This window comes from Pangasianodon hypophthalmus, chromosome 18 (assembly GCF_027358585.1).
Source record: "Pangasianodon hypophthalmus isolate fPanHyp1 chromosome 18, fPanHyp1.pri, whole genome shotgun sequence".
Lineage (NCBI taxonomy): Eukaryota > Metazoa > Chordata > Actinopteri > Siluriformes > Pangasiidae > Pangasianodon > Pangasianodon hypophthalmus.
Window position 1 is genome coordinate 2,491,629 of NC_069727.1, and position 25,734 is coordinate 2,517,362.

Here is a 25,734-nt window from a genome sequence, read left to right on the forward strand (position 1 = left end):
ATCAGGATAGAAATGACCTTTGGGATTCTCAAGTCACACTTCAGTTGTTTGAGACTGTAAAGTCTAAACCCAGTCAAGGCATGTGACATAACAGTGCTGCACAGTATAAGCACGATTAGGAAGGAGAAACTCCCTGATTTGGTGTGTCCTGTACAGTAAATTTATGTTACTGTTGAAACACCACACATTAAACAGTGGACACAATCTTTATTTGTCCATTCATTATTTTTTTTTATTCAGTGATTTGTCTTTTCTGCAAAGGAGAAAAAAAATGCTACATTAAGGCATTAAGAATATTTGAGAAGTACATTAAAGCACATTTCAACATGGCAATACTATACCATTTATAAATCTGTTCAATTTACAGTTTAATTTATTTAATTTGCAGGGGTTTATATTCCATGTCTAGTTCTAGGGTTCTTTTGTACAGCACCCTTACATTAAAAACCCCACACCTTGGACGTGTTAGAGTGTTGGATAATTCAGATTTTTTTAAAATACTGATTTACCTCTGAAGTCACCCTGGTATGCCTACAGGTGGAGGTGCTAGGTTGGGAGGAAGGCTGTTACCCCGTGGATTAAGCAGGAAAACATATTGCTAGTAGATAAATTTGAACATACAAGACTTTGTGCAGACCACTGTGGTAATTTAATATGAAAGCAGTGAGTGAGTTTACTCCCAAAGACCTCTCAGAGCACACAGAGATCATCTGTATATCAGGATTATGTTCAAAATTGGCTACAATTAATGTATTGAATACACTAAAGTCACTTGTGCCCACTACACAATAATCACCTCATGTGTAGTGCTGCCAGGCTCTAGCAGTCTTACTGAACAAAGAGGAAACACACAGCTTATTAATGCTTACACATCTATTTCAATTACATTTTATTTTAGTCCACTTTTACTCAACATCTACAAAAGACTTTGATATGCTGGAGCCACCTGGGTCAGAAGAGGTATTTCAGAGCTATGGTCCTCCATTAAAGGGCCAATTCTTCAGCCAGTGTATAACCTGGAGGTGGAGGACCACCGGCAGGGGTTTATTTTTTCATTCTTTCTCCTATTAGCTGTAAAAATATCATCACAGCACTTTGTCAGAGGCAAAGCAATCAGACAATGAAGAGAGGAAACACATCAACTTTTAGACAAGTGGCCTACTTACCACTTTGTATAATATTTTTATATTTGGTCTTTTCTGCTGCCAAGATCACCTAACACTGTTTGGATTGCAACTTAAAAGATTAATAATTACTAATAATTTATTTCTAATTACTTCATTCGTAATTACTTTTACATCAATTACCATGTAAATTTAAATAAAATGATCTATTACAACTTATGCATTTACACAGTCAGCTATTTTTTGCCACTCACCTTGGCAGCAGTGACAGTATTGCTTTTTGCTGTTATTATTTATCTTGAATTCTTGTTTTTCTGCAGTAAAATATACAGCCTTAGACTGATCCATCTCTAGCTTTTCCAACAAGCATCTGAACCAGTGTGAGATCTGCTCTTTTTAAAGTGAATGTGCACAGGACTTGATGAGGAAAGCCTGGCTCAACTTAACGAGTTGTTAACCCACATGATGATACCAATGAACCCATCTTATGAATGTTTGGATAAGTGAAGTCAGCTATCATACTGAGACCGCAAGTATGTTGAGCTTGCTTGGTGGTACAGTCCTCAGGTGGGATTGATCAAACTTTCTGCAGAAACAAGTTTGATTGTTCAAACTTTGAACAGGAGCAGGTGGAATTGGTCAAACTGTCTGTAGAAATGGATGGGATTGGTCAAACTTTCTTCAAGATTGGATGGGATTGGTAAAACTTTGCAGGAGTTGGTATGGTTTCTCAAATGTTCTGCTTAAGAGGACAGGATTGGTCAATTATTCTGCAGGAGCCTGTAAGATTGGTGAACTTTCTGCAACAGTGGGTGGGATTGGCTAAAAATTATGTGGGATTAGGTGGGATTAGTCAAACATTCTGCAGAAGTGGGCGAGATTGGAGATCCTTTGAGCAGGTGCAGTTTGGGACTGGGCAGGAACAGGCAGGACTCATCAGACCTTCTGAGTGGTTGTTGTAGTGCTCAGGATGTTGACGGTGCTGCTGATGTTGCAGTGTTTTTGAAGAATCTGCACAGAAAATCAGGTTGTAACATTTTACATTGCAATAAAATCAGGAAACTGCAAAACACTGGTGCTGATAAATAATGTAAAAATTAAACCTATTGCTTTACAGAGTTGCTAATTAATGTCATCCAAGTAGTTAAAAGAGTAATAGTGACACATTTCACACAAACTCCTGTACAACTCAGTATGTTTGGGGCATATTTGAAATTAGTGTATTGATTTTAAAAACATTGTTTAAATATTGAGGATTAAGTTGACAAAAACATTTACATGTTCATTTATGTATTACATTTTACATGTTTTATACATTTAAAATTTGTTTATTATATTATTTTATGAATTAATTTCATCATGCTTTTAAATAATTCTCTGGTTTGTACTGATTTGAGAATGCTAGACTGAATTAATCATCATCTAATAGTTTGTTAATAATTGAAGAAACGTTCAGTTAAATGTCAGTCTCAGATCTATAATATGGCTCTATTTAAGGAATATTAAAGTTATTTTTAAAAATATTAACTCTATAAATAATGTTTCCTACTAATAATGAGCAACAGTTTTGGTAAATCATATATTCAACAAAATATAAATATTATGAATATGTTCTTAATAATTTAAAATGGTATAAAGATAATTACTAAGCAGTTAATCAGAATGATCAGGAATTGTTTGTATGTCCACAGCTGAGAAAGGTGGACTCCTCTCACAGATGTGTGTGTGTGCATTAGTGAGTTAGTGTGGTGTGTTTTCTGTCGTCCACAGTGTGTCATTGTGCTGTATCACATCCTCCCCCTCAGCACCTGCAGTCGCTCCCAGCTGCAGCAGTGCTTCTCTGTGCACTCTCACTGACCGAGGTTTTTGCACCACGCTCTAACACTGTGTGAACACCCAGCTACTACTGATATAATGTGCACTCTGACAGTAGTAATTTCCTGCATCTTCAGTCTGGACTCCACTGATGGTCAGAGTGAAGTCAGTATTAGATCCACTGCCTCTGAAACGAGCTGGAGTCCCTGACTGTAAGCTAGTAGCATAGTAGATCAGGAGTTTAGGAGCTTCTCCAGGTTTCTGCAGGTACCAGGCTAGGTAGTTACCATTATTCACACTACTACTGGTTCTACAGTTGATGGTGACTGTGTTTCCTGGAACAACAGTTTGCACTGAAGGAGTCTGAGTCACAGTCACCTGACCTCTGGATCCTGAAGAGAAACATAGATTGTATTTGTATGCTGTAAAGTGGTGTAGAATTAGTATGAAATGAAGTGTGTGAGGCTGTGAGTTGATGTTAAAGTCTCACCTTGAGTCCAGAGGGCCAGTGTGCAGATGAAGACGCTGATCAAAGTCATGGTTGCTGTGGGTGAAGTTGCTGAGCAGCAGCTCTCAGTCATGAAGTGTTAAAGTCACAGGGCTATAAACACTCGCAGAGCACTGAAGCATAGGCTGCCAATGCAAAGTGTGTGTGTGTGTGCGTGTGTGTGTGTGTGTGTGTGTGCACTGCAGTGTGATGGAGGTTTTTGTACGATGGTTTCATTAGAATGTATCACTGTGGTACACTTTTGGTGGAGGCTCCAAACTCATCGTGAACAGTAAGTGTGTTTTCTTCTTTTAACACAAAATCAATTTAGTTCATTACTAATTACATGAATAAATAAACTTTAACTAAGCAGATTATTTACATTTATAATTGCATAATTGATTTTTATTGTGTATTATTATGCTCTGATGAGGAATACGTTTCAGTATCAGAACAGATCACGTATCAATGTTCTTCAACATTCAAGAAATATACAATTATTTTTGTTAAATATGTAATAATTACACACTTGCTATATATTCGACATGCAATAACTCTGCAGTTACTCTATAATAAACATTTAATAAATATAGTTACTTTGTGCTGATGTAAAATCCAGATGAAAGCTGCTGTGTGTGTTTGTGTTAAACAATGAATATTTCTGTAATCAGCTACATTTGTATTTGCTGCAGTTAAATATGCTGAAGGTTTGAACTATAAAGTAATAACACTTGTTATGAAAAATTATTTTTCTCAGATAAATTACAGTGTGGAAATTGTTTGTTTTGTCTATGAACTGAAACTGATGTCAAATAATAAAGTACTCAGTGAAACTCAGTCATGAAGTCAGACTTTATTAGACTTAATTACTTTGTAAGATCAGTCAGTTGCACAAAGTTACAGAAATATTTCATAATCATTTCTAATTGTGTGTGAATGACGTGTGTATGATGTGTGTGTGTGTTTCTCCTCTCCAGCGGGTCCCGTGGTGAAGCCGTCCGTGTCTCTGCTCTCTCCGTCCCCTCTGCAGCTGTGTGACGAATCGGCCTCGCTGCTCTGCCTGCTGTCTGGCTACTCTCCACAGGGGGCGCTGGTTAGCTGGACAGTGGACGGCTCAGAGGTGAAGAACGGGGTTCTGACCAGCGCAGAAGAAGAGAAGAACGGCCGTTACAGCCGCAGCAGCACCCTGACCCTCAGCAAAGACCTCTGGGAAAAGGGGGAGGAGTTCAGCTGTAAGGTCTCCCATAACAACGTCAATCATCCAGTCACGTTCAGAAAGAGTCAGTGTGAAGGCTAGTGGATCCAAGATAGAGTTTAACATAGAGCTGCTTCTGATCCATCTACAGTAGAGTTTCAATTCTACACAATGCTGACATTTCTGTCTTTACTCTGTTCACTGTCCTGTTGCTCTTCCTGTAGTTTTTGCTGAAATAAAGCTGAATTTTGGACGTTGTCTGTTCTTTTATTAGAGTTAATAGTGATGATCAGTGTGATGAGAGAGTGGGATTAGCTGTAGATTCAGTGCTGTGTGTTGTGCTTCAGTGAGTTTGACTGAAGGAAGTTGAACATCTGGTGAAGTTTCTGCTCTATTCTGGGAGAAATGAAAATATTCAGTCCTGTTAATGCAAATCTCACTTACACCTCACTGCTCTCTCCTTAAGCGAGGATTAATATCTAGGCTATTATTCTTCTTTAATCTCTATCATGTTTGAAAATTCACAGCTTTTTTTATGTATTTTTATTGATATCTAAAACATTAAACTTCATAATTACAGTGTGGTACATTGTTTTCTGCATCAGTGAATCTTCCTCTACAAGAACTATAGCACATATAACACACCCCACACCCTCCTGGTCCTGGTAAGTGTGTGAGCTGATTGATTGACAGCTGTTTCTGCCTATGGGAGGTATATGTTGTGTGTTTTAGTCCTTTAGGTATCAGAGAGTAGGGGAAGGCCTATCCTTGAACTACAGAAGTAATTAGTACTTGGAATTATAGAAAATCTGTTAGGATTTGTCAAACCTTTAAGAGATGACTGCAGGTTGTAGACAAAAATTAAGGTTTTAGTAGAATCACTATAATAAGATAAATTACAAGGAAATGACGAACCCAAAGGCCCGACATCAAGGTCAAAGGGCATGAGGCCAAATGCTACTGATCTGCCAAAGCCACAAGGGTGAAACTGAAAAAGCAACAGCTCCAGAGCAAGGATAATACACTGAAAATGCAAAGAAGACTTAGCAGCTGTGACAGTACACTAATCCCCACCTCAGGAAGAGTCTGAGTGAGGACTCTCTTCACTCAGTGCTATAACTCCCTGATTGTAAATGAGTAGCTCCAGCCCCTTTCACATAATGCTTTCCATCACTCCACCCTTCACCCCGTTCTCTTAACTGTCTTTTAATGTTTTTTTTTTGATTCTTTACATTTTGTACATGTGTTACTTAAGAATTATTTATTATTCTTATGTAAGGTGACCTTCAGAAAGGCGCTCTATGAATAAAACTATTAATATTTTTATTTTTATTATTATTATTATTATTGTTATTGTTATTATTATTATTATTATTATGGAATGGGACTAATAGATAAGAGGGCTTTGAGGGTGAGGAGCAGGCTTGTACAGATACATGTGGTGGAAGTCCAGATGATGAACCAATGGGTCAGTGATTTTCTTAACTAATATCTAGCTTCTCTGCTTGGGACCATACCCCTTCTAGTCTAATACTGACAGCTGACCTCTCTGTCTTGTTGAGTACAAGAGCGTGCACATTGCATCCTGAGATGCCAGTGATCCTGACCCCTTCTGCTCTCAGGACCTTCCTGATCCCATCCTGATGCCCTACTTCTGGTTGGAGTTCTCAGCACTTGGAAATCACTCTCTGCTGCAGAGGATGGCCCCACACGGACAGCCTAAAGTTACACATAGAAACCATGAAGATGGCTTTGGACTCCAACTGTTACCAATAGTTTTGCTATGATGGCTTAGAACTTAGCTTTAGGACTGCAATTGCCACGAACAGTTTTGCACTCAAGTCTCCATCAGTGAACAGTTGATAACTTCAACAAAATTTACTTCATGTTAAAACTATAATGAATTTCCTGATTACACAGTTGCACTTTTTAGTACACAGCACAGAGCTATAGAAAGGAATTATTTATAATCGCACTATCCAGCGTAACCCAGATGAGGATGGATTCAATGTTGAGTCTGGTTCCTCTCGAAATTTCTTCCTCATGTCATCTCAGGGAGTTTTTCCTTGCCACCATTGCCTCTGGCTTGTTTATTAGGAATAAATGAATAAATTTAAAATTTATATTAGGAATTGAATTTATATATTTCTGTAAAGCTGCTTTGTGACAATGTTCATTGTAAAAGTGATACACAAATAAAATTAAGTTGAATTGAACTGAAGTTGCTGTCCCCTTAATATCTAATGCTACGGGTCGTCTTCAGGAATCTGCTCACAGAGTGGCCTAGTTTGATGTGTTTTAATTAAAGAGACATGAAAAGATGGTGATATTCAGTACTAGGAAGAATGAATTATAGGCTTTTGTACAATTCCAGCCCAGGAAAGGAAACGAGACCACTCCTCTTGTTGATTATGACAGGAAGTGAATTTGACACATTACAGCATCTACTCCTAATGCAGCTACATCTACTTGAACAATGAAAGACTATGTAGGACCAGCGTGTTTGAGAATATGGGCAGTGGTGAAATCTTCTGTAATGGGGTGAAAAGCCTGATCTGCTTGTTTCTTCCACTTGATGGTACAAGGTCTCCATTAAGTAGAGCTTTTTCTCTCTCTGTCTTTCTCTGTCTCTCTCTGTCTCTCTCGCTACACGTTACTCCTGCTGTCTGATGTTGGTACCTGACCCTGACTCATTCTGCCCTCTGGACTCTCCTGGACCATCGGGATGCTCTACTTCTGCTTGGATCTTTCTTCACCTGAGAATTGCTCGCTGCTGCTGACGATGACCCACATGGATCACCTAAAGATTTCACTTCAGTCTCACCAATTCTTTAAATGGAAACTTCACTTGGTTACTAAAGATTTAAAGCTTACATCACTACAGAAATCATAAAAACCCTGATGTACATACTGTCTGACCTTATAGCATCCAGTTGCGGAAGAGTAATGATACATAATCCCACTATCCGCTGTCAATCATTAGAAGATAGGTTTCTGTTTGAGTCTGGTTCCTCTCAAGGTTTCCTCCTCGTTTTGTATCAGGGAGGTTTTTTTTTTTTTTTTTGCTACTGTCTCCTCTGGCTTGCTCATTAGGGGTCTAGAATACAGGCTAGGGAAAAGGTGAAAGAATAAGAGGTGAAATGATGACCAGTCTGACAAAATCAAAAGAGACAAACATAAAGAGCAGCACACTGAAAAACAGAGCAAAGATTATACATATCAAAAACAAACTGATGAGCAAAACAACTCAGGTTTAGAAAAGACTCAAACAAGACTTAGCAATGAGACTAACAACCCGAGGGGTGCACATACTATATTAAATGTGATGAACTGGAAACAGGTGAGAAGATCAGAAAGTGGGGAGCTGGAATGGGTGTAATTGGGGATGTGGGCGTGGCTACAGAATGAATCAGTTATGACATCACCACAAACAGTGCCTACTAAATCTGAGTGTGTGTATTGCAGTGTTGTGTAAAGAAGTGTGTGTTGTTCCAAAAAATATGAGCAGTGGCATTAAATGATCTAGTGCTCATGGAGGACAAGTGTGTGTGTGTGTGTGTGTGCGTGTGTGTGTGTGTGGGATGGTAAGTAGAACTGGAGAAGAACACAAAGATAAGCTAGGCCCAGTCCATTATTGTGTTTGATGTAATGGTGAGGAGTTTAAAAGACATTATTGGACATCAGTGTAATCCTAACTCTAACTGTAATAGATAAAGAATTTATGTGTTTATATACTTTATATAAGTATGAGATCAAAAGGAACAAAAATCAGTGATTATGGAATCAGTGCTCATATGAAGATCAGCAACCCTGCTATAAGCAGCTTTGACCACACCAGCATGAGTTCTGTCTGACAGTACTGATCTCCTGCATATTCAAGTCAGTTAATAATCCACTACCACTGAAACGAGGTGGAATCCCATACTGATGCTGAGATACCTGGTGTATCAGGACTTTAGGAGCTTCTCCAGGTTTCTGTAAACAGCACTGAGCAAGACTATATAATCTATCCACAGCTGAGAAAGATGGACTCCTCTCACAGATGTGTGTGTGCATTATTGAGTTAGTGTGGTGTGTTTTCTCTCGTCCACAGTGTGTGTGATTGCGCTGTATCACATCCTCCCCCTCAGCACCTGCAGTCGCTCTCAGCTGCAGCAGTGCTTCTCTGTGCACTCTCACTGACCGAGGTTTTTGTACCACGCTCTAACACTGTGTGAACATATAGCTACTACTGATATAATGGAAACTCTGACAGTAGTAATCTCCTGCATCTTCAGTCTGGACTCCACTGATGGTCAGAGTGAAGTCAGTATTAGATCCACTGCCTCTGAAACGAGCTGGAGTCCCTGAGTATAAGCTAGTAGCACCATAGATCAGGAGTTTAGGAGCTTCTCCAGGTTTCTGCAGGTACCAGTGTAAATAGTTACCACCACTCACACTGCTACTGGTTCTACAGTTGATGGTGACTGTGTTTCCTGGAACAACAGTTTTTACTGAAGGAGTCTGAGTCACAGTCACCTGACCTCTGGATCCTGAAGAGAAACATAGATTGTGTTTGTATGCTGTAAAGTGGTGTAGAATTAGTATGAAATGAAGTGTGTGAGGCTGTGAGTTGATGTTAAAGTCTCACCTTGAGTCCAGAGGGCCAGTGTGCAGATGAAGACGCTGATCAAAGTCATGGTTGCTGTGGGTGAAGTTGCTGAGCAGCAGCTCTCAGTCATGAAGTGTTAAAGTCACAGGGCTATAAACACTCGCAGAGCACTGAAGCATGGGCTGCCAATTGCTATTCTGGGAGAAATGAAACTATTCAGTCCTCTTAATGCAAATCTCACTCACACCTCACTGCTCTCTCTCTTTCTCTCTCTTTCTCTTTCTCTCTCTCTCTTTCTCTCTCTCTCTGTTTTACTTGTTAAACACTAAAACAGGCTGTTTGTGTGATGGTAAGTGTATTACTTGAGTGCTTCATTCGTCCAAAGTTTAAGTCTGAGCTCCTTCACAGTCTGTGTTTGATAGTCACAGTTTCATAGTGAGACATAATCACAATCTTCTTGAGACATTTTAATCTGCTTTCAGAACTGGACCCTGCACTTAAACAGCTCTGGATTTAATACCAAATTATCTTCTGATGTCTGACTCACATGAAATTACCTTTTCATAAACCATATCATGTACCTTATTCTGAGTTAATAATAACACTGACACAGGCAGTCATGAAATCAAGCAGAATTCATCACCTTCTTTTAAATGTCGAACACTGACCAGGTCTTCACCACTACTACAGAAACACTCTCTGAAACTTTATAAGCAGCCGGATTTACACTTTATTCACTTTATTTAGTCTGAGACATAGGAGCATCAGTACTAGGATTACAATCTCACAGATACAGAGTATTCCTAATTTTGTGAAATTATAGCAAAAGAGTCCAAACAAGCCCTGGATCCTGGATTTTAAACATTTTTATAGTTTTTGTTATTATTATTATTTAATAGCAGGTGACTGGATTGACAGACTATTGGTGGTTAATGTGTTATTTGTTTTATAAAGTGTCTGTAGACTATTAGGATTTCTCAGAGTAATCACTGCATTACACTGCACACACATCACTATTAGAGCATCCCTGTGAGTGCAGGAATCTGACTATATTAAAAGCAAGTCAGAGCACAGCATCAGTGTTCAGGTAGACTATTAATTTTCACACTTCCTGAAATATCTAGTAGTAATTGGGATTTAACAGAACATGAATATAGAACTCATTAAGCCCTTTTTCCCTGTTTACACGACCTGTGATCAGTCTCTGACTACCAGCATTAAGGCAAATGGCCTGGGTCAGTTCATGACTCGTATTCTCAGGGAGTGTACACTATATCACCATGTAGAGCTTGGTATGAATGCTGACTACATTACTGTATATGGTTTTGCTCTGAATTTTTTTTTTCTTCTGAAATGCTAGTGTCCATTGTGCATCATTAATCAATTAATGGGCTACCTGGAGACACCTGAGAGGGTACGCCTGCAAGAAGTACCTGATGACTCCATATCCACTGCCACTGCCTGGACCTCAGTGTCGATTTAAGTAGATCATGCAAAAACTAGGTTCAGGATAGAAATGACCTTTGGGATTCTCAAGTCACAATTCAATTGTTTAAGACTGTAAAGTGTAAACCCAGCCAAGGCATGTGACATAACAGTGCTGCACAGTATAAGCATGATTAGGAAGGAGAAACTCCCTGATTTGGTGTGTCCTGTCACCATGGACCAATCAGAGGGCAGGGCTGTGAGATAGGCCTTTGCTGAACAATTACTTTGTTACTTAATAAATTTATGGTACTGTTGAAACACCACACATTAAAGAGTGGATACAAACTTTATTTGTCCATTTATTATTTTTTAATTCAGTGATTTGTCTTTTCTGCAAACTACATGCTACATTAAGGCATTAAGAATATTTGAGAAGTACATTAAAGCACATTTCAACATGGCAATACTATACCATTTATAAATCTGTTCAATTTACAGTTTACTTTATTTAATTTGCAGAGGTTTATATTCCATGTCTAGTTCTAGGGTTCTTTTGTACAGCACCCTTACATTAAAAACCCCACACCTTGGACATATTAGAGTGTTGGATAATTCAGATTTTTTTAAAATACTGATTTACCTCTGAAGTCACCCTGGTATGCCTACAGGTGGAGGTGCTAGGTTGGGAGTAAGGCTGTTACCCCGTGGATTAAGCAGCAAAACATATTGCTAGTAGATAAATTTGAACATACAAGACTTTGTGCAGACCACTGTGGTAATTTAATATGAAAGCAGTTAGTGAGTTTACTCCCAAATACCTCTCAGAGCACACAGAGATCATCTGTATATCAGGATTATGTTCAAAATTGACTACAATTAATGTATTGAATACACTAAAGTCACTTGTGCCCACTACACAATAATCACCTCATGTGTAGTGCTGCCAGGCTCTAGCAGTCTTACTGAACAAAGAGGAAACACACAGCTTATTAATGCTTACACATCTATTTCAATTACATTTTATTTTAGTCCACTTTTACTCAACTTCTACAAAAAACTTTGATATGCTGGAGCCACCTGGGTCAGAAGAGGTATTTCAGAGCTATGGTCCTCCATTAAAGGGCCAATTCTTCAGCCAGTGTATAATCTGGAGGTGGAGGACCACCGGCAGGGGTTTATTTTTTCATTCTTTCTCCTATTAGCTGTAAAAATATCATCACAGCACTTTGTCAGAGGCAAAGCAATCAGACAATGAAGAGAGGAAACACATCAACTTTTAGACAAGTGGCCTACTTACCACTTTGTATAATATTTTTATATTTGGTCTTTTCTGCTGCCAAGATCCCCTAACACTGTTGGGATTAAATGATAAATAATTATTAATGATTTATTGCTAATTATTTCATTTATGATTACTTTTACATCAAGTGCCATGTGAATTTAAATAAAATGATCTATTACAACTTATGCGTTTACACAGTCAGCTATTTTTTTGCCACTCACCTTGGCAGCAGTGACAGTATTGCTTTTTGCTGTTATTATTTATCTTGAATTCTTGTTCTTTTGCAGTAAAATATACAGCCTTAGACTGATCCATCTCTAGCTTTTCCAACAAGCATCTGAACCAGTGTGAGATCTGCTCTTTTTAAAGTGAATGTGCACAGGACTTGATGAGGAAAGCCTGGCTCAACTTAATGAGTTGTTAACCCACATCATGATACCAATGAGCCAAGCTTATGAATGTTTGGTTAAGTGAAGTCGGCTATCATACTGAGATCACAAGTTAGTTCAGCTTGCTTGGTGGTACAGTCCTCAGGTGGGATTGTTCAAACTTTCTGCAGAAGCAGGTTTGATTGTTCAAACTTTGAACAGGAGCAGGTGGAATTGGTCAAACTGTCTGTAGAAATGGGTGGGATTGGTCAAACTTTCTTCAAGAGTGGATGGGATTGGTAAAACTTTGCGGTATGGTTTGGTATGGTTTCTCAAATGTTCTGCTTAAGTGGACAGGATTGGTCAATTATTCTGCGGGAGCCTGTAAGATTGGAGAACTTTCTGCAACAGTGGGTGGGAATGGCTATAAATTATGTGGGATTGGGTGGGATTAGTCAAACATTCTGCAGAAGTGGGCGAGATTGGAGATCCTTTGAGCAGGAGAAGTTTGGGACTGGTCAGGAACAGGCAGGACTCATCAGACCTTCTGAGTGGTTGTTGTCATCCAAGTAGTTAAAAATAAAGAGTAATACTGATACATTTCACACAAACTACTGTATAACTCAGGATCTTTGGGGCGTATTTGAAATTAATGTATTGATTTTAAAAACAGTGTTTAAATATTGAGGATTAAGTTAGCAAAAACATTTACATGTTCAGTTATGTTTTAGACATTTAAATTTTTTTTATTATATTAATTTATGAATTAAATTATTTTTGTCATGCTTTTACATAATTGTCTGCGTTATACTGATTTGAGAATGCTAGACTGAATTAATCATTATCTAAAAGTTTGTTAATAATTAAAGAAATGTTGAGTTAAATGTCAGTCTTTTATAATATGGATCTATTTAAGGAATATTAAAGTTATTTTTAAAAATATTAACTCTATAAATAATGTTTCATACTAATAATGAACAACAGTTATGGTAAATTATATATGCAGCAAAAGTATAAATATAATAAATACTTTCTTAATAATTTAAAATGGGATAAAGATAATTACTAAGCAGTTAATCAGAACGATCAGGAATTGTTTATATGTCCACAGCTGAGAAAGGTGGACTCCTCTAACAGATGTGTGTGTGTGCATTAGTGAGTTAGTGTGGTGTGTTTTCTCTCGTCCACAGTGTGTGATTGTGCTGTATCACATCCTCCCCCTCAGCACCTGCAGTCGCTCCCAGCTGCAGCAGTGCTTCTCTGTGCACTCTCACTGACCGAGGTTTTTGTACCACGCTCTAACACTGTGTGAACACATAGCTACTACTGATAGAATGTTCACTCTGACAGTAGTAATCTCCTGCATCTTCAGCCTGGACTCCACTGATGGTCAGAGTGAAGTCAGTATTAGATCCGCTGCCACTGAAACGAGCTGGAGTCCCTGACTGTAAGCTAGTAGCACTGTAGATCAGGAGTTTAGGAGCTTCTCCAGGTTTCTGCAGGTACCAGGCTAGGTAGTTACCATACTCCACTCTGCTACTGGTTCTACAGTTGATGGTGACAGTGTTTCCTGGAACAACAGTTTTTACTGAAGGAGTCTGAGTCACAGTCACCTGACCTCTGGATCCTGAAGAGAAACATAGATTGTGTTTGTATGCTGTAAAGTGGTGTAGAATTAGTATGAAATGAAATGTGTGAGGCTGTGAGTTGATGTTAAAGTCTCACCTTGAGTCCAGAGGGCCAGTGTGCAGATGAAGACGCTGATCAAAGTCATGGTTGCTGTGGGTGAAGTTGCTGAGCAGCAGCTCTCAGTCATGAAGTGTTAAAGTCACAGGGCTATAAACACTCGCAGAGCACTGAAGCATGGGCTGGCAATGCAAAGTGTGTGTGTGTGTGTGTGTGTGTTAAATTGTTAAATATGTAATAATTACACACTTGCTATATATTCGACATGCAATAACTCTGCAGTTACTCTATAATAAACATTTAATAAACATAGTTACTTTGTGCTGATGTAAAATCCAGATGAAAGCTGCTGTGTGTGTTTGTGTTAAACAATGAATATTTCTGTAATCAGCTACATTTGTATTTGCTGCAGTTAAATATACTAAAGGTTTGAACTACAAAGTACTTGTTATGAAAAAATATTTTTCTCAGATAAATTACAGTGTGGAACTTGTTCGTTTTGTCTATGAACTGAAACTGATGTCAAATAATAAAGTACTCAGTGAAACTCAGTCATGAAAGTCAGACTTTATTAGACTTAATTACTCTGTAAGATCAGTCAGTTGCACAAAGTTACAGAAATATTTCATAATCATTTCTAATTGTGTGTGAATGACGAGTGTATGATGTGTGTGTGTTTCTCCTCTCCAGCGGGTCCCGCAGCTCCCTCCGTGTCTCTGCTCTCTCCGTCCCCTCTGCAGCCGTGTGACGAATCGGCCTCGCTGCTCTGCCTGCTGTCTGGCTACTCTCCACAGGGGGCGCTGGTTAGCTGGACAGTGGACGGCTCAGAGGTGAAGAACGGGGTTCTGACCAGCGCAGAAGAAGAGAAGAACGGCCGTTACAGCCGCAGCAGCACCCTGACCCTCAGCAAAGACCTCTGGGAAAAGGGGGAGGAGTTCAGCTGTAAGGTCTCCCATAACAACGTCAATCATCCAGTCACGTTCAGAAAGAGTCAGTGTGAAGGCTAGTGGATCCAAGGTAGAGTTTAACATAGAGCTGCTTCTGATCCATCTACAATAGAGTTTCAATTCTACACAATGCTGACATTTCTGTCTTTACTCTGTTCACTGTCCTGTTGCTCTTCCTGTAGTTTTTGCTGAAATAAAGCTGAATTTTGGATGTTGTCTGTTCTTTTATTAGAGTTAATAGTGATGATCAGTGTGATGAGAGAGTGGGATTAGCTGTAGATTCAGTGCTGTGTGTTGTGCTTCAGTGAGTTTGACTGAAGGAAGTTGAACATCTGGTGAAGTTTCTGCTCTATTCTGGGAGAAATGAAACTATTCAGTCCCTTTAATGCAAATCTCACTTACACCTCACTGCTCTCTCTCTCTCTCTCTCTCTCTTACATGAAATTGCCTTTTCATAAACCATATCATGAAGTTATTCTGACCTAATAATAACACTGACACAGGCATCATGAAATTCTACCTGACTGTATGTCAAAACTCTTGTAGAAACACAGTTATTAGTTGGTTTAATTATTTCTGTCTGAACAACATTTTCCTTTCGGATCCAGCTGGATTACAGGCTACAAACATGGCGTTCCACAAGGTTCACTTTTAGGGCCACTGTTTCTTTTATAATTGAAATGGAGTTGAAGTGGAAGAGTGGAAGATACTAACTGAAGTCTTCTTATTGATCCCTTTTACAGTATTAGTCGTGTGTAACAGAGTAAAGTCAGCCATAAAATAAACCATTAAACTTCAGAATCTCCCTTTTATTCTCCCTAATGGAGAAACAATACATCAAGCATAATTCCTCACATTCTTTTAAATGTGGAACACTGGCCAGGTCTTCAACACTACTACTGAAAAACTGTCTGAAACTTTATAAGCCGACAGATTTACACTTTATTTAGTCTCACTGCAAAAAATATCCATGTAATTGTACAGTGAAATACTGTTAAATAGCAACAGTGTAAAACTGTAAATGGAAAAATGGGGGTGGGAGGGAGCATGTCGAAACACCGGAAATAATAATACAAACCAATCCTGTTATTTTTACTGTAACAATTTATAAACCTAAACCAGTTCTGTTGTGAAAAATACTTTACCTTCAGTTTTACACTAAATCAATGGACTGTACATGACTAAATACTGTATTATAGAAACAAACCCTACTATATATCACTAATATTGTTAGTTGGTAGTTAAACACTATTATGTTAGAGTAGAAAGCTGCCCTTTGTTCAAAGGACTGTTCGTTTTATTTCATAATGTAGGCCTATTTCATTACTTGATTATTTTTAGAAGTTAATGGAAAGTTCCATTAGTGTGCTCTCTCTTTCTCTCTCTCTCTCTGTGTGTGTGTGTGTGTGTGTGTAGGTTTTCATTCTAACCCAGCAGGAAACACAACTGATTCCACCTGATTTAATCAGCTGATCTTGTGTTTCAAGGGAATATCTCATGTGACCCCTGCAGGCCGTTTTGAATATTTGTTAGAGTATTTTTTCATGTTTTGGTGTTTTTTTTTTCTTTTTCCTTCCAAATCCTTAACAGCTACATAAACTGATATTTGTTCTTTGTATCTTGATGACCCTTCACTACTGGAAATAAATGATATATTTTTCATACAGAAATGGTTGCTTTATTGGAGTCATAAGGACTCAACTTTATATTTTTAACACTACAAACTAATACTAATGAGGAACAACTCTTATTACCAAGTAAACAGGAATTGTTGTGTAAATATTGTTGTTCTTGTACGGCTTCCTTTTGCACAGTTAGTTCTGGGTGTTTTTGTGTTATTTTGGCCTGGGCCAGCCTCAAGCAATACAGGTGACTGTAAAGAGTTTTTCTAAAGTATATCTCAGAAAAAGATAATTTGTGCCATTGTTCTCATTTTCACCCATATTTCATTTCTCATCTTTCTGTTATCAGCCCCAACCCTAGACTGGGGTGTAACCGCTGGTTATCTTTCTTTTTAGCAATTATATTTTGTTTCATTTCTCTTTATTCTCCATTGCTGTGATCCAGCAATAACCAATTCCATGTGACAGATTATCTACTGTCATGTACTGGAGGCGTAGACGGAAGCAATTGCAGGTAAGACCGTTTAATGAAAAAACAAATCCAAATCAGCAATCAAGATCAAATTCAGGAAACAGGCATAGGTCGATAGATCAGCAAACAGACTAAACTAGGCGAGGCAAAAATCAGAAACAATAAACAGGCTGAGTCAAAAACCAGGAAAAACAACAATAAACTAAGGCTTCGTAACGTCAGGTGCATGAGGACAAAGCTGAGCATATACTTGAATGTGACTGAGAGTATCTATATAAAGTGTTCTCTCTCTCTGTGTGTGTGTGTGTGTGTGTGTGTGTGTGTAATTGTGAACGAGTGTGCTCAATCAGAAGCTGGGTGACTGTGAACGAATGAGCATGTAAGTGATCTGGGGAGTGTAGTCCGAAGCAGACATGTTTGTAGGCCGTGGTGTCTGATGGGAGTTGTAGTCCGTGATTTGCTGTGATATGACATCTACCTGCTCTGATAAACGACTTTGTAAGCAGTTGAGGTCATCCAGCCTCTCTATCTATATCCTGATCTTTCTTTCATTATATTTAAGTTGAGTTTTGTCTTGTTTGATTAAAAAATATATATTGATGAAATACATACTGTACTTTGTCTTCCCTGGTCACTTCCATTTAGTCTCAGATGCTCCAGCTTTGTTACAGGTGTGTGTACGACCCATATTGTTTAACCCAGTTGGCTACATGGTGCTGTGTGAAGTTGGATAGATGGAGTGTGTCTGTATGCCTGCTCCTTCCCACAGACTGTTGAGACTCGATGTTTAGGTTATCAGACCACTCTCACCTCTACCATCAAATCAGCATCGACTTTATCCTAGTCTCAGCTCTGTATTAATCCAGAGACATGGACATCATCACTTTCATCTTGATTAGTTTGTTTCATACTGGTTGTGTTTTGTACAGGATCAGTGCTGTTCTGTAATGACCTGTAATTTACCATTTCTGATCTGCTCATTGATGCTGTATGTCTAATATGAAACACTCTTCTTGGTATAGGCACAAGAAGAGCTGAACTGTATTATATTTGTCATATGTAATATGTATATGATACCTGTGTAGGGTTTTATTTTTTTTATATGCCAAATTTTAAAGAAAACCCCCATTCATTTTTCTACATTTACATTTGTAAAGTAGAATTACATTTACAAAAGCTCTTTGAAGTCTCTATCAATAAATGCATTCTGTTTCTGTTTTGCTAGGTCAGGGACTAAGAATACCACCAGTCTAAAAATTCTGTTAAGGAGGTAATATAGTGAGAACACAATGTGGTTTTTTTTTTTGTATTAAAGCAATGCGGTGGTGTGGAAGAACTTAGGAAGGTTGAAAACCAGTAGCCCAGTCTCGAAATGGCAAGGGACTGAAGAGTCTTGTGGTTCACTGTGCCAAATGCTGCTGAAAGGTCGAGGAGGATGACTGATGACAGTTTGGCTGATCTAGCAGCATGTAGCTTCCCAGTGACGGCCAAAAGGGCGGTCTCTGTGGAATGTGCCGCTTTGAAAACAGACTAGTTAGGATCTTGGGGGTTGTTCTGTGAGAGATAGAGTGACAGTTGATCGTAGATTGTAGTTCAGTTGAGGATTTTAGAAAGAAAAGAGAGAAGTGATACCGGTTAGTAGTTGCTGATGACAGAGGGATCCAGAATGGGTTTCTTCAGTATGAGAATAACCCTTTGTGATGGCAGGCCGTCCTCCCGTGCATGCGGAAGTGCAAGCGCTCCTCGCCTAACTATTGTGGAAAGCATGGGAGCACATGGCTGCAATGCGGGGTGGCAGAGCAGGACATGGCTAGCAATTGCACCAAGCGCAGCTCTTATCCCTCAATGAGGTGACGGGAGAGTGTAAAAGTTTGCGGCAAAAGCAGCAAGGTGAGCCGGTTGTCTCCATTCCAAAACGCTGAGCTCCCTTTCTGTAATTTTAGACACAGATGCCAGCATTGAGGATCCTGCTCATACATGCTGCCACACTGCTGGACCGCGATGCTGCTCCCCAAAAGCTGCGACCTGAGTCCGCAAAGTAAGTTACATTTATTTCTCACTCACACAAATAAAAGCACTGCTGTTTCCCTAACTTCATGCTGGTCTGTGTCTGTGTTCTGCCCATCACAGCTGCGAGTTGCTTTACCTTTGCTCTCTTAAATGCATTTGGTACATGACCAGATGTTATGGAGTCATTGATGATAGTAGTGATGAAGGGGAGGAGGTCTTGTGAGATGGTCTGGAGCATTGTGGATGAGATTGGATCCAAAGAGCCCGTGGTTGGATTGCAAGACAAGATGACTTGCAGGATCTCTTCCGTTGCTAGTTTAGAAAAATGTGCCAGTGAAGGAGAAGGGGAATCCTGGGTGTGTAGTGTAGGAGTTGGGTTAGAAATGAAGGTCTGGCAGATTTTTTTTTTAATCTTCTCATCATAAAAGATGGCAAAGTCTTCAGCAGTAAAGTTGGATGGAGAAGGAGGAGCTAGTGGGTTGAGTAGTGAAGAAAAGATGTTGTGGAACTTGTGAGGATCTTGTGCAGATGTTTCCAGCTTTTCTTTTTAGAAGACAATCTTAACACATGTCAGTTAAAGATGAGAATTTGGACAGGAGAGCGCGGTAAGAGGCAAGATCTGTGTCAAGTTATGATTTCTTCCACTTTCTCTCTGCTGTTCTTAATTCTCTCCGACTGCTGCGTAACACATCCAATAGCCAAGGAACAGGGCAAGAAATCTTCCTGGATTTAGAAGATAGAGGGCAGAGGAGGGCCATGGATGAGGAAAGTCAGGAGAGGAAAGTGTCTGTGGCTAACCCCAATGGTAGTGTTACGTTCTGGGGTATGTCCGCGTGTTTTTTGTGTTTTGTTCTCTCCCCCTTTTCTCTCGCCCTCCCTCTCTTTCTCTCTCTCTCTGCAGCGGTCGCCTCATTGGATAACGTTCCTGTCTGTCTCAATTAACCCCGCTGATGTCATCGACCGTGACATCCAATCAACCTCTGACCCCGCCTATTTAAAACCCGCTGCCATTCACTCAAGAGAAGTCGTTGTTGTCCTGGTTATGTTAAACTAAAACGCTGTTGTATCTCTGTTTGTTCTGTGTAAAGTTACGTTGCCTTACTGTGTTTGTCCTTGTATGTCAATTGTTCCATGTTTCCCCGCTTTGTGCTAGTCACGTGTTTGTATGGTTAATTTGTTGTTTGTTACCCTAGTTGTGACTTTGTTAGTGTTGGGGAAAAGGGGACAGGTAAGTACGTCACGTGACATACATGGTGCAGCACGCAGGAGGTCCGTTTTGTATTAGACACACTAGGTTAGGAGCGAGCACCACCCTCTGTACTTTTGGTTTGGCTAGTTAGTGTAGGTAGTTAGAGCATCCTGGACGCTGAAGATTTACTTTCTATCTTTGTTTGTAGTTAGGTTAGAGGGCTAAATAGGTAGACTTATTTTGTTTTGTTCATTTCTTTGCTTTGGTGCCGCTCGCGTCCCTTTTTCCCCTTTGGTGTCCTTTTCTGTCTTACTGTAAATAGTTTGTAAATATAACCACTCTCACCCGACACTACACACTTCACTACTTGTATATTGATAAATCACGTGGATTGTTTTGCACTACTGGTTACTGGTCTGTGATTACCCACACACCACTCATATTTTAATAATCAAATAAGTGTTATTCCCCACATACCCCCTAGACTAATTGGGGTTGTAACAGTAGGGAGGAAAAGGAGTCAGGGTCTGGAAGGGATGATAGGGTCCAGGAAGTTGTGGAGGAAGGGGAGATAGAGTGGATGTTTCGACGAGTGGGAGAGAAGTATTGATAGTTGGTTTCAGACAGGATAGGGAGGGTGATAGTGAAGGATACCAAGTGATGATCGGAGATGTGCAGTGGGGTAGCACTGATGTCTGTAGCTGGAGAGGGGATTTCTGTTGTCCGAGTTTCTTTTCATTGAAGTGTGGGAGTCAAATTAGGAAAATAGTCTACAATAAGTCTAAGTAACTTGTGTTCTGACTATATTTAATGCCACTGTAGTAATTTGTTCTTAATCACTGTTTCTTTACAGAAAATACTTTTAAAGGTTTTAAAATTGGCAATTTTTCACAAATGGCTGTAGTTATAGAAAAATGCTGATATATGTGGTACGGAAATACTGTATTTATCCAGTACATCTCTGGCAACCACAGCTGCCAGCATTTTACTGTAAAATACACAGAAAAATGATGATTAATTTACAGCAATTCCGCATATTTATCAGTAAAACTATAAAGCAAACACAAGGTTTTAATTTTACAGAAAAACTCTGAACTTCAGTTTATGGTAGTATCTTTATTGTTATTGTACACTACTGTAAATAAACAGCAGTTTTAAGTGTAAAATATACAGACAGGGAACTATTTAAACGTATTGCAATAAATGTTACTACCAACCTTTTTACAGTAATGTTCTGGCAACCACACCTGCCAGTTTTTACTGTAGATTTAACTGAATTCTTTACAGTGTAGGAGCATCAGTACTAAGAAGATAATCGCAGAGATACAGAGTATTCCTAACTTTGTGAAATTATACCAAAATAGTCCAAACAAGCCCTGGATCCAGCTGGAATCATGAACCCTATTTTACATGGAATTTCCAGCTGTTTAGGAGCTGCTTGATTTCAGCACTGAATGTATTTATGGTGTCTCACTGCACCATGGTGCTGACTGAATCATGGAAATGTAGACACTATGGGAAATATATTCAGGGGAAAAAAAATTATTTATTTATTCCAAGTCTTTATATCTTCAGAGTAAATGTTGGTATCAATTCATTTCTGTTTAAAGAGATGCAGCAACTGCTCACAAGCAGGCAAAGTTTGAAGGCTTTATATCTAATAAATATTCTGTGTATGATTAAACAAACACAGATAAAAACTTCTATAAATGGCATAAAACAAATCCTCTGTGAATGAAACCCCCCTCCACTGTCATAACACTTCCTGCAACCCCCAAAGTTTCAGACTACAACTCCCATGATCCTCAGCCTGTGACCTCATCACATCACCTCCATTCAAGCTTCTGTCCACATTCAGTATTGTCTAGTACTTTGGTTTGTCTGCTACATTGGGTTTAATGAAAACAGAAAACCTGCACTTGTATCCATCTGTCCACTTCATGACCGAGGTTTCATTTATGACACCAGTGTTAGTCAGAGTTTGTTTTATTTTGCAGGGACATCATTTATTCATTCCTCTCTCCCTCTTTTCTAATTAATGTCACCCAATTAGTTAAAAATAAAGCATCATATTGACATATTTCATATGTCATGGAAAACAAACGCTTGAAGTGGGCTACATTTTATATGTTTAAAAAAGAGGGAAAATTATTTATTACATATCAGTTTTGTTCAACTAGCTTAGTGGTAGAGGTGGGCATGGTTAAATTATGTTGGTGTAGAACATGACATAGAGACCAGTCAAGTGAACGATTGATACATTGCTATGCAACATATTCTTGTGCCAGAACATTGATATTCAACATATAGAAGGTGCTGCAAATAAGTTGCATGCAAACGTTTGTTCTGTGAGACTGGGTGAGGCGGGATTGGTCAGAGTTTGATCAGGAGCAGGTGAAATTATTCAGACTTTCTGTAAGGCTTTGTGAGATTGATCAGACTTTCTGTTGTTGTGCTCAGGTTGATGAACGTGCTGCTGATTTTTTTTTTTGTTTTTGATGACTCTATACAGAAAATCAAATTGTTTATTAATAACTAAAGAAATCACATGTGCAACAAAATATAAATATAATAAATTTGATCTTATTTTTTTTAAGATGGCATAAAGATAATTACTAAGCAGTTAATCAGAATGATCAGGAACTGTGTGTATGTCCACAGCTGAGAAAGGTGGACTCCTCTCACAGATGTGTGTGTGTGCATTAGTGAGTTAGTGCGGTGTGTTTTCTCTCGTCCACAGTGTGTGTGATTGTGCTGTATCACATCCTCCCCCTCAGCACCTGCAGTCGCTCCCAGCTGCAGCAGTGCTTCTCTGTGCACTCTCACTGACCGAGGTTTTTGTACCACGCTCTAACACTGTGTGAACACATAGCTACTACTGATCTGATGTAAACTCTGACAGTAGTAATCTCCTGCATCTTCAGTCTGGACTCCACTGATGGTCAGAGTGAAGTCAGTATTAGATCCACTGCCTCTGAAACGAGCTGGAGTCCCTGAGTATAAGCTAGTAGCATAGTAGATCAGGAGTTTAGGAGCTTCTCCAGGTTTCTGCAGGTACCAGGCGAGGTAGCTACCAGCATACACACTGCTACTGGTTCTACAGTTGATGGTGACTGTGTTTCCTGGAACAACAGTTTGCACTGAAGGAGTCTGAGTCACAGTCACCTGACCTCTGGATCCTGAAGAGAAACATAGATTGTGTTTGTATGCTGTAAAGTGGTGTAGAATTAGTATGAAATGAAGTGTGTGAGGCTGTGAGTTGATGTTAAAGTCTCACCTTGAGTCCAGAGGGCCAGTGTGCAGATGAAGACGCTGATCAAAGTCATGGTTGCTGTGGGTGAAGTTGCTGAGCAGCAGCTCTCAGTCATGAAGTGTTAAAGTCACAGGGCTATAAACACTCGCAGAGCAATGAAGCATGGGCTGCCAATGCAAAGTGTGTGTGTGCGTGTGTGTGTGTGCACTGCAGTGTGATGGAGGTTTTTGTACGATGGTTTCATTAGAATGTATCACTGTGGTACACTTTTGGTGGAGGCTCCAAACTCATCGTGAACAGTAAGTATGTTTTCTTCTTTTAACACAAAATCCATTTAGTTCATTACTAATTACATGAATAAATAAACTTAATCTAAGCAGATTACTTATGTTTATAATTGCATAATTGATTTTTATTGTGTATGATTATGCTCTGATGAGGAATACATTTCAATATAAGAACAGATCCCATATAAATGTTCTTGAACATTCAACAAATATACAATTATTTATTTTAAATATGTAATAATTACACACTTGCTATATATTCGACATGCAATAACTCTGCAGTTACTCTATAATAAACATTTAATAAATATAGTTACTTTGTGCTGATGTAAAATCCAGATGAAAGCTGCTGTGTGTGTGTTAAACAATGAATATTTCTGTAATCAGCTACATTTGTATTTGCTGCAGTTAAATATACTAAAGGTTTGAACTACAAAGTAATAAAATGTCTTATGAAAAATGATTTTTCTCAGATAAATTACAGTGTGGAACTTGTTTGTTTTGTCTATGAACTGAAACTGATGTCAAATAATAAAGTACTCAGTGAAACTCAGTCATGAAGTCAGACTTTATTAGACTTAATTACTCTGTAAGATCAGTCAGTTCCACAAAGTTACAGAAATATTTCATAATCATTTCTAATTGTGTGTGAATGACGTGTGTATGATGTGTGTGTGTGTTTCTCCTCTCCAGCGGGTCCCGCAGCTCCCTCCGTGTCTCTGCTCTCTCCGTCCCCTCTGCAGCTGTCTGAGGGATCGGCCTCGCTGCTCTGCCTGCTGTCTGGCTACTCCCCACAGGGGGCGCTGGTTAGCTGGACAGTGGACGGCTCAGAGGTGAAGAACGGGGTTCTGACCAGCGCAGAAGAAGAGAAGAACGGCCGTTACAGCCGCAGCAGCACCCTGACCCTCAGCAAAGACCTCTGGGAAAAGGGGGAGGAGTTCAGCTGTAAGGTCTCCCATAACAACGTCAATCATCCAGTCACGTTCAGAAAGAGTCAGTGTGAAGGCTAGTGGATCCAAGATAGAGTTTAACATAGAGCTGCTTCTGATCCATCTACAATAGAGTTTCAATTCTACACAATGCTGACATTTCTGTCTTTACTCTGTTCACTGTCCTGTTGCTCTTCCTGTAGTTTTTGCTGAAATAAAACTGAATTTTGGACGTTGTCTGTTCTTTTATTAGAGTTAATAGTGATGATCAGTGTGATGAGAGAGTGGGATTAGCTGTAGATTCAGTGCTGTGTGTTGTGCTTCAGTGAGTTTGACTGAAGGAAGTTGAACATCTGGTGAAGTTTCTGCTCTATTCTGGGAGAAATGAAACTATTCAGTCCCTTTAATGCAAATCTCATTTACACCTCACTTCTCTGTCTCTCTCTCTCTCTCTCTCTCTCTCTTTCTCTCTCTGCTAACAATGAGCCCTAGTTAGAATAGTTTTAATATGTGACAATCCTCTTCTCCTGGGTTCATTGTAATCTGGGTTCTGGAACTGGACACGGCCCTGAGTGTGCTGCAGTTTCAATAATAAAATTATCATCAGGTGTCAGTTGACTCAAAGGGCATAACATTTGTATATTTATTATATTAAATGTAGAATTTTACAATTAAATAATAATGAACTGTCTACACCTTTTCCTAACATTGCAGTAAAGCCTACATCTCTTCACATGTTAGACAGAGTAACAACATGAAAGCTCAGGGTTTTAACAGAAAACTCACCACATGACTTTTAAAAATTGACTGTTGGCAGATCGTGTATCGGAAGTCGTCTATGTGTAAGCTGTTCTTCATTCAATTCATTAGATTTGGCCATAGTGATAGACAGAGGTGTGCATCAGGACTGGACTCCCACACAACTCAACAAAATGTTCCAGGAGCAGTTTTTACTCTCATGCAGGCAGGAGACATGAAGCTTTAAACGTTCTGCAGGAGCAGGCAGGATTGATCAAACTTTCAGGAGAAGCAGGTGGGATTAGTAAACT

General features: G+C 39.2%; 2 long non-coding RNA genes and 3 gene segments (V, D, J or C); 3 read left to right on the forward strand and 2 right to left on the reverse strand.

Moving 5' to 3' along the window:
- Positions 1-2,908: 2,908 nt before the first annotated feature.
- Positions 2,909-3,535, reverse strand: LOC117599556 (Ig kappa chain V region 3381-like). The segment is given in 2 exon segments: positions 2,909-3,331; positions 3,430-3,535. Coding segments are annotated over 2 exon segments (420 nt in total).
- Positions 3,536-3,595: 60 nt separating this feature from the next.
- LOC117599564 (uncharacterized) lies at positions 3,596-4,874 on the forward strand. Its single transcript, XR_004579964.2, has 2 exons — positions 3,596-3,718; positions 4,404-4,874. It is a non-coding gene; the product is annotated as an uncharacterized LOC117599564 (long non-coding RNA).
- Positions 4,875-13,506: 8,632 nt separating this feature from the next.
- LOC117599559 (immunoglobulin kappa variable 1-39-like) lies at positions 13,507-14,611 on the reverse strand. The segment is given in 3 exon segments: positions 13,507-13,917; positions 14,016-14,090; positions 14,593-14,611. Coding segments are annotated over 3 exon segments (423 nt in total).
- Positions 14,612-14,641: 30 nt separating this feature from the next.
- On the forward strand, positions 14,642-14,983 carry LOC128321082 (immunoglobulin kappa constant-like). The segment is given in 1 exon segment: positions 14,642-14,983. A coding segment is annotated over 1 exon segment (342 nt).
- Positions 14,984-23,498: 8,515 nt separating this feature from the next.
- On the forward strand, positions 23,499-24,917 carry LOC117599563 (uncharacterized). The gene is made up of 2 exons (XR_004579963.2): positions 23,499-23,768; positions 24,450-24,917. It is a non-coding gene; the product is annotated as an uncharacterized LOC117599563 (long non-coding RNA).
- The last annotated feature ends 817 nt before the right edge of the window (positions 24,918-25,734 follow it).